Below are 15,210 nucleotides of genomic sequence, written 5' to 3' on the forward strand. Positions count from 1 at the left end.
CGCTTGTTGGAGACAGTCATTGCCTGGCACTTCTGTGGCGCGAGTGTAACCTGCCACTTATCAGCCCAAGCATGAACGTCATCCAGGTCTTGTTGCATGCGGGCATGGACTGCTTCATTATCTGAGGAGTTGTGAATGGCACTGAATACTGTGCAGTCATCAGCGAACATCCCCATTTCTGACCTGATGTTGGAGGGAAGGTCATTGATGAAGCAGCTGAAGATGGTTGGGCAGCAGTTACACCATTCCTCCCCATGTCTGAAGCCGAGGTCAAGTGGGATTCAGGTCACTTCTGTCAGATGCAAACATTCCAATTACAGGAAACTCTCATTTAAACGGCACCTAAATATCTGGAATTCTCTATTAACCGGCAAAATTCATACTCCGAAAACACCACCTCAATAATTGGAAATGTTGCCGAGTCCGAGTCTCTCGCGGTGGCTGAGTTAGTCAGTGGGGGTAGTTCTCCAAACTGCCACTACTCAGCTTCTTGGCGCTGTCGGAAGTCCGAACACCTCAATAACAGGAGTCTGACTCTCCCGCGCCGCCGGTAGTCTCTTCCGATCCGCCATTTTTCTGTTTACTGTATAAGTTTTGTTTTACTGTTAAGTAATTAAAGAGTTATGGATTACCCTCAACTGGCAGTACTGTACTTAATCAAGCATCTTCCACCATCCATTTAACACAACATTCTGTAGGTGAGTACCCAATTACTGTATACTGCACATTTCTTGATTTTTTTATTTTTGTTTGTTAAAAATAGCCTCGGTAGATAACCCTCTACGTCATCCGGAATTTTTAATCAACCGGCACCATCCCAGTCCCGTCGGTGCCGGATAACAAAGAGTTTCCTGTAAATGAATTGAATCCACTTCCTCGTGGAGAAGAGTACACAATAATCAAATCAAATCAACTTTTATTGTCATTGTTAGTGCACAAGTGCAGTACAACGAAATGTAGGCTTGCGGCTCCCGGGAGTGTACATTACCCTTAACTCTGCATTAATTAGCGGTGATGCTCAAACAGGCAACGAGGGCAGTTGGTGTGAGAAACGGAATTGCCACAGTGGTGGCCCCAGGGGGCAGAGGCAGAGGATGTGGGCTCTCCTTGGGCTTGATTTTAGATGTTTTGTTGGGTAAGTGCAGGAAGCTTTACCCTGACTCTGAGCAGGAAGTGCAGATCATTGCTGGACACAAAAGAAAAATAGAAAAAGATTGTTTTCTTTGAGTAGCACAAAAATTCTACTTCTTCCTCCCCTCAAATAAACACAAAATCCTGCACTGAACACTGCTTTCAAAGAAACAAACTATTCTCAATCACAGGAGCTCTAATAATTTCCTGTCTATTTTGGACACTGACTATAAACTATTGACCACCCCCCCCCAACCCACTTTAAATAATTTTTAAACATTAAAAAACCTTTTATCTTGTACCTTGAAGGATTACTTTTGTTGAGAAAATGTTTGAGTGCTGCCAACGAAGTTAAATTAAACAGTGTCATAAAGAAACATTTATCAGCGAGATCTACTATCTGCAGCCACACAGCTAACAAGTTCAGTAAATCTTCAAAAGTCCCAACATCAATCTACTTACTGAAAGTGAAGCTCGGCAGATGAATGTAATTTCCATTTTTGCAACAGTAAAATATTTTTTAAACTACTATGGCAGTCTCCTGTAAAGACGGAGGACTGCCTGAAATAACTTACCACTGCTTCTTAAATTAAGTTGTATTTTTTTCAGAAGTTATGTAATCACTTGTTCCATACCTAGAGGTCATAACCTGGAATTTAGCTCTTGGCAGGGCTCGTGGTAGCGGTCATCCTTTATACTTTGTGTTCTTGAAGAGAATCAGTCTTGATGACTGACCAAATGATTATTAAGACCAATACGAGACATGAAGCCTCTTTCAGTTTCACAGGCTCAAAATCCCATCAGAAACTTCACTGGACCAGCCACATAAATACTGTGGCAACAAGAGCAGGTCAGAGGCTGGGTATTCTGCAGCGAGTGTCTCACCTCCTGACTCCCCAGAGCCTTTCCACCATCTACAAGGCACAAGTCAGAAGTGTGATGGAATACTCTCCACTTGCCTGGATGAGTGCAGCTCCAACAACACTCAAGAAGTTCGACACCATCCAGGAGAAAGCAGCCCGCTTCATTGGTACCCCATCCGCCATCTTAAACATTCACTCCCTCCACCACTGGCGCACCGTGGCTGCAGTGTGTACCATCTACAAGATGCACTGCAGCAACTCACCAAGGCTTCTTCGACAGCACCTCCCAAACCCTCGACCTCTTCCACATAGAAGGACAAGGGCAGCAGGCGCGTGGGGACACCACCACTCCAAGTCACACACCATCCCGACTTGGAAATATATCGCCGTTCCTTCATCATCGCTGGGTCAAAATCCTGGAACTCCCTCCCTAAAAGCACTGTGGGAGCACCTTCACCACACGGACTACAGCAGTTCAAGAAGGCGGCTCACCGCCACCTTCTCAAGGACAATTAGGGATGGGCAATAAATGCTGGCCTTGTCAGCGACACCCACATCACAGGAGCGAATAAAAAAATGAATCTGGGGTCAGCCAGTTACTGCTGTTACGTGTCTCCCATGATGCTTCCTCTTTAGGCCATCTATGCGTTAGGTGCGGACTGGGTGATATGGCCACATATTGCTGCCGGTCAGCTCATTGGTCTGTGTGACTGTTGAAGGCTTTGCCCATTATGATGGGATGGTCTGTTCAATAGTCGATCTATGTTCTCACACCATCGCTGCAGTTTCTCAGCCTTGCCTGTGACAAGGAAAATACCATCCACACTCCGGAGGTTTGAAGTTCAAACTCATTAACGCTTTGTTCGCTGGTGGAGTTGCAGGTTGCTATTATTTACCATCATCGGTATGTGGATATTTATGATAACACTTCTGTTTTGGGAGCAGTCTCACAATCATCAGGCTGACTATCCTACTTCAAATTAATGTAATTGCAAAATATAAATTCTGCATTAGTGTAGTGTACAGCACATCAGAAGAACATAAGACATAGGAGCAGGAGTAGGTCATTTGGCCCCTCGAGCCTGCTCCGCCATTCAATATGATCATGGTTGATCTGATCTTGGCCTCAACTCCACTTCCCTGCCCGCTCCCCATAACCCTTGACTCCCTTACCATTCAAAACTCTGTCTATCTCCACCTTAAATATATTCAATGACCCAGCCTCCACAGCTCTCTGGGGAAGAAAATTCCAAAGATTCACAACCCTCAGAGAATAAATTCCTCCTCATTTCCGATTTAATAGGGTGCCCCCTTATTCTGAAATTATGCCCCCTAGTTCTAGATTCCCCCACAAGGGGAAACATCCTCTCTGCATCTACCCTGTCAAGCCGCTTCAGAATCTTGTATGTTTCAATAAGATCCCCTCTCATTCTTCTAAACTCCAATGAGTATAGGCCCAACCTGCTCAACCTTTCTTCATAAGACAACCCCTTCATCTCCGGAATCAACCTCGTGAACATTCTCTGAACTGCCTCCAATGCAAGTATATCCTCCCTTAAATAAGGAGACCAGAACTGTACGCAGTACTCCAGGTATGGTCTCACCAACACCCTGTACAGTTGTAACAGGACTTCCCTACTTTTATACTCCATTCCCTTTGCAATAAAGGCCAACACTCCATTTGCCTTCCTAATTACTTGCTGCACCTGCATGCTAACTTTTTGTGGTTCATGTACAAGGACCCCCAGATCCCTCTGTACCTCAGCATTTTGTAATCCCTCCCCATTTAAATAATAATTTGCTTTTTTATTTTTCCTACCAAAGTGGATAACCTCGCATTTTCCCACATTAAACTCCATCTGCCAGATTTTTGCCCACTCACTTAGCCTATCTATATCCCTTTGGAGATTCTTTGCGTCCTCCACACAATTTGAGAAGGTACTGCCACGGTCATCTTCCACAAACTGTCCCGTTTCTACCAGACAGGTTTCAGGTAGTGCATCAATATCATTGCAAGCCAGCTCATATGCCACCCCAAGAAGCAGGTTCTTCTTGCCTAGTTTATAACCACAACAACAACTTGTATTTATATAGCGCCTTTAGCATAGTAAAATGTCCCAAGGAGCTTCACAGGAGTATTTTAAGACAAAAAATTTGACACCGATCCACATAAGGAGAAATTAGGGCAGATAACCAAAAGCTTGGTCAAAGAGGTAAGTTTTAAGGAGCATCTTAAGGAGGAAAGAGAGGTAGCGAGGCAGACAGGTTTAGGCAGGGAATTCCAGAGCTTAGGGCCTAGGCAACAGAAGGTACGGCCACCAAAGGTTGAGCGATTATAACCAGTGATGCTCAAGAGGGCAGAATTAGAGGAGTGCAGATATCTCGGGGGGTTGTGGGGCTGAAGGAGATTACAGAGATAGGGAGGGGCGAGGCCATGGAGGGATTTGAAAACAAGGATGAGAATTTTGAAATCGAAGCGCTGCTTAACCGGAAGCCAATTTAGGTCAGCGAGCACAGGGGTGATGGGCAAACAGGATTTGGTGCGAGTTAGGACACGAACAGCCGAGTATTGGATGACCTCAAGTTTACGTAGGTTAGAATGTGGGAGGCCAGGCAGGAGTGCGTTGGAATAGTCAAGTCTAAAGATAACAAAGGCATGGATAAGGGTTTCAGCAGCGGATGAGCTGAGGCAAGGGTGGAGATGGGCGGTGTTACGGAGGCGGAAGTAGGCGGTCTTTGTTATGCTGCAGATATGTGGTCAGAAGCTCATTTCAGGGTCAAATATGACACCAAGGTTGCGAACAGTGTGGTTCAGCCTCAGACAGACGTTAGGGAGAGGGATGGAGTCAGTTTGTGGTGGGGAACAAAAATAATGGCTTCGGTCTTCCCGATAGTTAATTGGAGAAAAATATTTGCTCATCCAGAACTGGATGTCGGACAAGCAGTCTGACTAGGGTGAAGAATGCAAACCTTAATTAAAGCAAGTCATCTGAAATGCTTTCAAATGGTGTGGCATCCTCAAACATCCAACACCAAGCAAGGAAAGTCACGACCTGCCTACTAGCAGGCCTGCAGCTCTAGTTCCCAGTGATAACCACCCCAGCACTTTGCCACTTGCATATTGCTACAGAATTTCTATCTTCTCATTTATTTTGCAACCTCATTTCTTTCTATAAAAAAAAACCTACATGGGAATGAATTTAAAGGAATGCGGCAACAACCGAGTCATTTCCATCTACTTTTATGTTCTTTCAAATCTTTGTGATAACATCCAGCTGCATTTTACATAATAGTACTTACAGCACGTAAACAGGCCATTTGACCCAACTGGTTCATGCAGGTGTTTATGCTCCACCTGAGCCTCCTCCCATCAACAGATCCTTCTATTCCTTTCTCCCTCGTGTGTTTATCTAGCTTCTCCTCAAATGCATCTATGCTTTTTGCCTCATCTACTCCATGTGGTAGCGAGTTCCACATTCTAACCACTCCTTGAATAAAGAAGTTGCTCCTGATATGTTTAGATATTTTGCCACCTTTAGATTGGATCTAGCTTGTACTTCACATTATTTTAGTGCAGAAGTCATAAGTGATTTTTAATCAGGCTTTATGAAACAAAAAATGTATGTTTTCTTTTTAAAAAAGGAACGTTTGGATTTTATCATAAAGGAAGGAGGACTTTTATTTACATAGCACCGCTCACAACTTCAGGACGTCCTAAAGTGTTAAAAACCAATGAAGTACAAGTCATGCATGCACCCGAGTTATCGGGAGCAGGTACTTCAGCACAAGACTTGGTACAGAACGTCAACAGTTCCACTCATCGTTCATCCAAACAGTAAATTTTTCAAAAAAGATTATATTAACTTTTGTGCTACATTGCCCTTACAGAGTGAGCAAGGAGCTGAGGGGGCTAAAAAGGGAACAAAAGCCCCATCCTTACATGGTAAACTACACAAACTGCTCGACTCCCAAAACAGCATTTTAGAAACATAGAAATATAGGAGCAGGAGGCGGCCATTCGACCCTTCTCCTCTATCTCAATACCATATTCTCGCTCTCTCCCCATATCCCTTGATGCCTTTTGTGTCTAGAAATCTATCTATCTCCTTCTTAAATATATTCAGTGACTTGGCCTACACAGCCTTCTGTGGTAGAGAATTCCACAGGTTCACCTTCTCATTTCGGTCCTAAATGTCCTACCCCGTATCCTGAGACTGTGACCCCTCGTTCTAGACCCCGCAGCCAGGGGAAACATTCTCCCTGCATCCAGTCTGTTTAGCCCTGTCAGAATTTTATACGTTTCAATGAGATCCCCTCTCATTCTTCTAAACTCTAGTGAATACAGGCTTAGTCGACCCAATCTCTCCTCATATGACAGTCCTGCCATCCAAGGAATCAGTCTGGTGAACCTTCGCTGCACTCCCTCTATGGCAAGTACATCCTTTCTTAGGCAAGGAGACCAAAACTGCACACAGTACTCCAGGTGTGGTCTCACCAAGGCCCTGTATAACTGTAGTAAGACATCCTTGCTCCTGTACTCAAATCCTCTTGCAATGAAGGCCAACATACCATTTGCCTTCCTAACTGCTTGCTGCACCTGCATCTTTGCTTTCAGTGACTGGTGTACAAAGACACCCAGGTCCCTCTGTAGATCAACATTTTCCAATCTATCACCATTTAAATAATACTCTGCCTTTCTGTTTTTCCGACCAAAGTGGATAACTTCACATTTATTCACGTTATACTGCATCTGTCATGTATTTGCCCACTCATTCAACTTGTCTAAATCACCTTGAAGCCTCTTTGCATCCTCCTCACAACTCACAATCCCACCTAGTTTCGTGTCATCAGCAAACTTGGAAATATTACATTTGGTTCCCTCATCCAAATCATTGATATATATTGTGAATAGCTGGGGCCCAAGCACTGATCCCTGTGGTACCCCACTAGTCACCGCCTGCCACCCCGAAAAAGACCCATTTATTCCTACTCTCTGCTAAAGCAATTTTCAATCCATGCCAGTATATTACCCCTAATCCCATGTGCTTTAATTTTGCACACTAACCTCTTATGTGGGACTTTACCAAAGACCTTCTGAAAATCCAAATACACCACATCCACTGGTTCTCCCTTATCTATTCTACCAGTTACGTCCTCAAAAAACTCCAGTAGGTTTGTCAAACACGATTTCCCTTTCATAAATCAATGTTGATTTTGTCTAATCCCCTTGATATTTTCTCAGTGTCCTGTTATCACATCCTTTATAATAGATTCTAGCATTTTCCCTACTACTGATGTTAGGCTAACCGGTCTGTAGTTCCCGGTTTTCTCTCTCCCTCCTTTTTTAAATAGTAGGGTTACAGTTGCCACCCTCCAATCTGCAGGAACTGTTCCATAATCTATAGAATTTTGGAAGATGACAACCAATGCATCCACCATTTCCATGGCTACCTCTCAGTACTCTGGGATGCAGATTATCAGGCCTTGGGGATTTAGTGGCTTTCAGTCCCATTAATTTCTCCAGCACTATTTTGTTACTAATACTAATTTCCTTTAATTCCTCCTTCTCACCAGACCCTTGGTTCCATAGCATTTCTGGGAAGTTATTTGTGTCCTCTTCCGTGAAGACAGAACCAAAGTACAGAAAACTTTGAGATATCTGGCACTGACGGGACCGAGCTGTTGCCGATCTATCAAAACTGCCGGACATACCAGCGTTAATGTTGAAGCATACGGAGGTTTTCATCTCCGTATCTGACAACAAACACTGTTGCTTAGCAACAGCTTCTAAACAGTCGGCCCGTACCTTGGAAGCGTCTCTGTAGCTTAGCAACAGCTTCAGAGAGACTTTCCAGAGCCTGACTGTTGGAAAAAAAAGCCACGAGAAGAAAAACAACCTAACAGAACGGCTCCTGATTTCTGCCGGTAGATCGAGGTTTCCGGACATACAACCTCCGGATAAACCAAAGTCTCCTGTATTTGTTTAATTGCTCGGCCAGTTCCTTGTCCCCCATTATACATTCTCCCGTTTCTAACTTTAAGGGACCTACATTTGTCTTCACTAATCTTTTTCTTTTTACATACTTGTAGAAGCTTTTACAGTCCGATTTTATGTCCCTTGCAAGTTTACTCTCATACTCTATTTTTCCCCTCTTAATCAATTTCTTGGTCCTTTTTGCTGAACTCTAAACTGCTCCCAATCCTCAGGCTTGCTACTTTTTCTGGCAACTTTATATGACTCCTCTTTGGGTCTAATACTATCCTTAATTTCTTTTGTTAGCCATGGTTGGGCTGCTTTTCCTTTTGAGTTTTTGCACATTTGTTCCTTAAATGTTAGCCATTGCCTATCCACCGTCATTCCTTTTAATGAAGCTCTCCAATCTATCATAGCCAACTCACTCCTCATAACTTCGTAGTTTCCTTTGTTTAGATTTAGGACCCTAGTTTCGGGTTGGACTTCTTCACTTTCCATCTTAATGAAGAATTCTATCATGTTATGGTCACTCTTCCCTAAAGGACCCCGCACAACAAGATTATTAATTAACCCCTTCTCATTGCACAATACCCAATCTAGGATAACCTGTTCCCTAGTTGGCTCCTCAACGTACTGGTCTAAAAAACCATCTTGTACACACTCCAGAAATTCATCCTCCACAGTATTATTGCTAATTTGGTTTGGCCAGTCTATATGTAGATTAAAGTCACCCATGATTAGTGTAGTACTCTTGTTATATGCATCTCTGATTTCCTGTTTGGTGCAATCCCCTACATTACCACTACTGGTAAATACATTAACCACAACTTCTGTTGTATATCTGGCAACTTTGAACATAGAAGACACTATATAAATCCAAGTTAATCCTTTCCTTAAAACAAATATGTAGGTTCTTTTAGTTGTTTTAAATTCTACTGCTGGAAATTTCTTCATTTCGTTATCGGGACAGAATTACCAGACTGAGTAATATTTTCTATGCATGATCTTATGATAGCCAAACACCAAACCATAGTGTTGACTTTCCTAACCTATCTCCAATATTCTGGTTTACACACTAATAATTTGCTAGCTCGTCTGCTCCAATCTAACTGTGCTCTTTCAAAACAGCCTGAGGTTGTGAAAGGTGCTGTATAAATGCAACCCTTTCTTTTCTTTCTATTTTAACTAAAGTAGAACTCGCAGTTGGGGGTGGGGGGTGGTGTGGGGCTGAACGGAACAAAAGGCTGGTGTAAAATGTCAAAGGCCTGTACATGAAGGACCTTGACATTAAAAGAGGCAGTTAACTAGATTTATGAAGAATGCATGAAATAAATGTTTCATTAAATGCACAGACAACACGACAACTAAACGTGGCCAAGCCCACATCTATGGAATTCCCATGGAAGCAATATTCCAATAATATATGCCAATTGTTACAAATCTAAATCTTGCACGCTGTGTGCTATTGTAATTGGTTCTTTCCAACTTTGGATGCTGCTTCTTTGTCTATCCTCATTAATTGCCATTGCAGCAAGGTTTCACTGCAAAAATTTCACGTTAACCACTGAACCTCTTCTGGCCAGGCTGGACGCATTAGCGGACCATCAAGTGTCCTGTTAGACACTGAGCTTCAAACTCCAAGCAGTTCATCAGCCATCTTGCTCCTACATTATTCCCAAACCGCCGAGAATATCGGGAACGGTAGCATAGTGGTTATGTTACTGGACTAGAAATCCAGAGACCTGAACTAATGATCCAGAGACATGAGTTCAAATCCCACCACAGCAGCTGGGGAATTTAAATTCAGTTAATTAAATAAATCTGGAATAAAAAGCTAGCATCAGTAATGGTGACCATGAAAACTATCGGATTGTCATAAAAACCCATCTGGTTCACTACTGTCCTTTAGGGAAGGAAATCTGCCGTCCTTACCTATATGTGACTCCAGACCCACAGCAATGTGGTTGACTCTTAACTGCCCTCTGAAATGGCCTAGCAAGTCACTCAGTTGTAACAAACTGCTACGAAAATCAAAATCCTGGAACTCCCTCCCTAACAGCGCTATGGGAGTGCCTTCACCACAGGGACCGCAGCGGTTCAAGAAGGCGGCTCACAACCACCTTCTCAAGGGCAACTAGGGATGGGCAATAAATGCTGGCCTTGCCAGCGATGCCCACATCCCGTGAATGAATAAAAAAAAAAAATCCTACTTCCACTTCCTAAGCATCTTCCTGTTTTTGACCCCACCTCTCCCCAATGCCACTGAAACCCTAATGTGCACAATCATTATCTCCAGGCTCAACTTCTACTGGCCAAGCTCCATCTTAGTTGAACACAAATTCAACATCACGAAAAACAGATTATCATTATCACATTGCTGTTTGTGGGAGCTTGCTGTGTGTAAATTGGCTGTCGCGTTTCCTACATTACAACAGTGACTACACTTCAAAAGTACTTCATTGGCTGTAAAGCGCTTTGGGACATCCTAGGGTCGTGAAAGGTGCTATATAAATGCAAGTCTCTTTTATCCAGAATTTTGCTGCCTACATTCAATCGTATATTAAGTCCAGCTCATTTATCACCTGTCCTCACTGACCTTCATAACTCCCTGTTCCCAGCTCACTGATTTTTACATCTTAGCCCTCCTTTACAAATCATTTGTAGATTTTCTTCACCGTACTACTGCAACCTCTTCCAGCCCCATGTTCTTGCTCTCACTCTCTGAATCTGGTCTACTTTATGCTATCCTCTGCTAACAGTGGTATAGCCTTCAGCCATCTTATCCTACATTATTCCCAAACTGCTCTGCCTTGCTACATCTCTCATCTTCAAAAGCTTATTTAAAACCTGTCTCTTTGATCACATCCTTTGGCCAGCTTTCCTGACAGTTTCCCCCAGGCTCTTCTCCCCATTCCTGCTCGGTTCCATACTCCATCATGTCAAGCACTTTGGGATGTTTCGCTATGTTAAAGGAACTATATAAGTGCAAGCTGCAGTGGTCAATATTGCCATAGACGCAGTATGAATGTGCGTCAGTTTATGGAGCTGAAATTCTTCCCTTACTTTCTGTGTATCGATGTCCGTTCGTATAGCCTCCATATCTTTGTGTATCTTCTCGCATTGCTTTTCGGCTTCACTTAGTTGAGTTATGGTATCCTGAAGCTCAGACTCTTTTTGCTTTGGAAACAAAAGAAATACACAGACATTGAAACAAATCAAAAAAACTCCAGGTAACTACTGCCCACCGGTAAACAGTTCAGTTTACCTCTTTGTGCTCATCTCTTTTTTCCTTGATGTATCTCTCAATTTCTCTTGCGTAAGCATCAATATTTTTCACTTTTTCTCTGATTTCATTTATCTGGAAGAAAAAAAGTTACGAATGAAGACTATACCTTTAATTTATAAACTCTGCTTCTTCTTTTCCTCTGCACTCTATAAAGCACAAGTTCATGCAAGACAAATAATATTTCATTATCGGAGGAGGCTCTTCCAAGAACTCTCTTGCACTACTGGGCAGGGAACAATCAAAAGCTGGCCATCTGATAGTCAATTCCTTTCTCCCCTCCCAATCCAACTTCTCTCTCTTTGCCAGCTATTCTTTTCCTTTGTTGCTTTAGTCAATTCTACAGTGTTCAGTGATTTTCTAAACTTTTCTCTGTTTTGCATCTGATATGCCATTCTACATGCTCTTCCTCTTCCCTACCTCAAGATTCACCCCATTCATTGTTTCTCAGGATCTCAAAACTGTTAGTATTCCTTACCTCCCTTCATCTTTCCTTCCTCATACCATCTTCAGGCTTTTAAAACCCAAGTTTGGCATCACAATCTCTGCTTTCTGGTTTACCTTTCCTTCTCGTTCATTTTTTTCAACCTTAATTGGTGTCCTGCACTGTGGGTCACGGCCTTTACCGTGGTTTCTTGAAAACTGAGCAATGCAAGGAATGAAAAAAGAAACTTTGCCCAATTTGCGAGCAAATTAAAGCCAGAGTCTATGGGCTGGATTTTGTCAATGGGGAGCTTTTGGAGGTGGGGCTCCCACTTTTTGGGTTGTAGTCCCGCCTCCATCGACTTGTGGCCAACCCACGCTATTTTCCCTTGATTGACCTTGTTAAGCCCGCCCAGCGGGCTCAGCAGGCCAATTAAGGGAGACGTGGTTACTGGTGATGTCAGCGATTGACATTTCATCTGTCAAGAGCTTTTGACAGATGAAAAATCAGCATTTGACAGCTCTGTGAAGCTGTCAAACACTGACAATCTGTCTTCTAACTTGAGTCCTTCTACTCTGACTCAGTTAGAGAGCTCTCCAGACCAGAAAGCAGAGGCTGCAGCTTTTGACAGTTCAGCGGCCATTCTGCTTTCTGTGCCGGTGAGATGAGGGGCTCCTGAGACCTGAAGGAAGGAAGCCTGCAGGAGAAAGTAAAGGTAAGTAAATCTTATTAAAACACTTTACACTTACCTCACACACTTACCTCTGCACACATGCACCCATCACTCACCTGCACAACGGACATCTCGACCCCTCCAACCCCTGCAGACCGACGGTCCGCCTCGCTAACTTGGCGTGGTTCAGAGCCGTCGGAAAGCCCACACTTCAGGGCTAAAAATAGGGATTAGGCAAAAAACGGCCTGTTAACAGGCAGTTAATTGGCACTAATCCCCTTCCCGCCTCGTGGAGGCGGCTCCCAGCACAGGTCAGATACCCGCCTCCTGGGACATTGGCACGGAGGTGGGTTGGGGGCGGGATGGGTTCCTGCCCCCCCGATTCTGCAATTTTCCCACCACTCCTGCCTCCAAACCCGCCTCCTCGGGCTTGGAAATTTGAGCCCTTAGAATTCCTTTATAAAAAAGATGGTTCTTGTTTGGTAACAAATATCCAAAGGGATGTGTTTGTTTTTTTTTTAAAAAGATCTTGACTGTAATTAGCTGATGGAAGGCAAAATTAAAATTGGGCAAGGTTTATCCCTTCCACCCAGGTGAAGTGGCTACCATGAAGATCTAACCACATGTACTCAAAAACTGGCGAGGACCTCACTAACCACAAGGAGGCAAATAGCATAGATGCATTTAAGTGGAAGCTTGATAAACACATATGGAGAAAGGAATAGAAAGTTATACTGATAGGGTTAGATGAAGAGGGGTGGGAGGAGGCTCGTGTGGAGCATAGGTTAGTTTGGCTGAATATCCTATTTCTATGCTGTACATTCTAAGTAATAAGCCACCCAACTGCATATTTGAGATCAGCAATCCTGGGACTCCAGCAAGTATGTTGTGCCTGACCTTTTCCTGCATCTCCTTGTAGCTTGTATTTTTCCTCTCCACCAGATTCTGTTTCTCTTGCTGTAGTTTATCTAGAGCTGCAGCTAGTGGAGATAACTGTTCCTTAGATTCCTGCAAGAGAGCAAACTTGTATTAAATGGAGATCCATTTCATGCATACTCGGCAAATATGTTGTGATAAAACTGTACGGCACGTGTAATAATGCCACCAGTTTTATTTCGGACTTCTGCGTTTGATGAGGCTCACTACTGTAACAACACGTGCAACATTGACTAAGTGGTTTCTCAGTCGAGGTTGCATTCGTCACCTACCCCCAGTTTTATCTCCTAAAGGCAGTTATACAGAATAAGGTGCAGCTCGACAGGCACCTCACGTACCCTGCTCCAGTGGCCACACTTCACGCAAGCCTTCACCAGTGAATGGCAATAGACCACTTGGGATATGGGAGGAAGAGCATCACAAGCCAAGCTCGACTCTGTCCTCACCCAATATTTGCACATGCACTTTTCAGTAGGGGTCACGCCGTAGTGATCTGGGCTACGAAACACAAGTTGACTTGTCTCCTCTCTAGCCCAGCATGTTGAAGCCAACTGCTTGACTCACCAACACAAGCAAGTATCAACTGGTGATCTTCCTGGCCTGTCTTATTAAGCATCACACTGGCTGCGCTATAGCAACTTAGTCAGTTTCTCCTGCTTTCACTGAAGACATTGATCAGTCCCCACCAATCTCGCCTATGAAGTGTCAGTCTTAGCTCAATGGCAGCAATGTCACCTCTGAGTTAGAAGGTCATGGGTGCAAGTCTCATTCCAGAGACGTCAGCATATAATCTAAGGTCAAAGGTTCCCAAACTACGGGGTGCTCCCCTCCTGGGGAGGGGGCCGACGACGCTATCGGGTGGGGGGGGGGGGCGGGGGGGGGAGATTGGGGGCCCGAAGAGAATGGCCTGGCATAAAGTAACAAGTACGAGAGCCTCCAACGCAGCCTTGCACAGCCAGAGGAGATGCATTATGAACCGATCTTAGCCTAGTACGGGATGTTTGAATTCCCGCTGATTTGTAGATGGGGACGGTGGACCTCAGGGCTGCTTCGCCGTTGCACCAGAAACAGTTCCGATAGGACCACTGTCTGCTTCCACTCATTTTTTCCATTACAATTTTCAACTGTGTGCATGAAAATGCAACACCTGCTACAGCACTGTAGTTCTAAATTTTCATGAACAGAACAAATATTCCAGCTTATGCGCAAGAGTTATGACAGTTACGACATTGTAGGATAGAATCTGAAAAGGAGACTACAAGTGACTCTGCATCGTAAAGGAACACGCAGTGTGGATAGCAGCGTAACTAAATTAAAGACATGGAGCTAAAGGTTGTAATAGTTTTTTCTTGAACGATGTGAACAGAACCCATAACAACGTACTCGTATTTCTCGGTGTAGGGACTGAATCTCGGTGGAAAATTCTGCACTCTGCTCTTCCAGCTGCTGACGTCGCTGCATATTGCTGGCGATCTGCAGCTTTTCAGCTCGGACCTCATTGACGACGCTCTTCAGCAACTGGATCTGCTCCTGCTGCTCTTGAATCATTTTCCGCTTCAGCTCAATTTTGCTCGACACTAGAATAGAAACAGCGTTATCACAGCAAATGCACGTCAAAAATCGTGTCGTGGCGAAGAACTCCAGATTTCATCAGTCCTTTTACTATTATTAATTAACATTATAGTTTCATTTTGAAATTAGTGTGCATTGTGGTTTGACGGTCTCACCTTTCAGTTACATCATCAGAGCAGACACCTACTTCATAGAATCGTCAGTTAAGCAGTTCTAGTGTGAAGACAACAACTTGCATTTATATAGCGCCTTTAACGTAGTAAAACATCCCAAGGCGCTTCACAGGAGCGTTATCAAACAAAATTTGACACCGAGCCACACAGGGAGATATTAAGACAGGTGACCAAACAATTG

The 15,210-nt window shown here is 43.8% G+C and overlaps 1 protein-coding gene across 2 annotated transcripts in view; it reads right to left on the reverse strand.

Moving 5' to 3' along the window:
- rad50 (RAD50 homolog, double strand break repair protein) overlaps positions 1-15,210 on the reverse strand; it is a 201,992-nt gene that overhangs the window by 41,399 nt on the left and 145,383 nt on the right. For both annotated transcript variants that reach the window (XM_085995845.1, XM_085995844.1), the window contains 4 exons: positions 14,668-14,861; positions 13,246-13,356; positions 11,234-11,326; positions 11,032-11,145 (listed from right to left, as the gene is read on the reverse strand). In XM_085995845.1, coding sequence (XP_085851971.1) covers positions 11,032-11,145; positions 11,234-11,326; positions 13,246-13,356; positions 14,668-14,861 — 512 coding nt within the window. The remainder of the gene's footprint in view (positions 1-11,031; positions 11,146-11,233; positions 11,327-13,245; positions 13,357-14,667; positions 14,862-15,210) is intronic.

This window comes from Somniosus microcephalus, chromosome 8 (genome assembly GCF_052327205.1).
Source record: "Somniosus microcephalus isolate GS21.2 chromosome 8, FLI_Smic_1.0, whole genome shotgun sequence".
Taxonomy (NCBI): domain Eukaryota; kingdom Metazoa; phylum Chordata; class Chondrichthyes; order Squaliformes; family Somniosidae; genus Somniosus; species Somniosus microcephalus.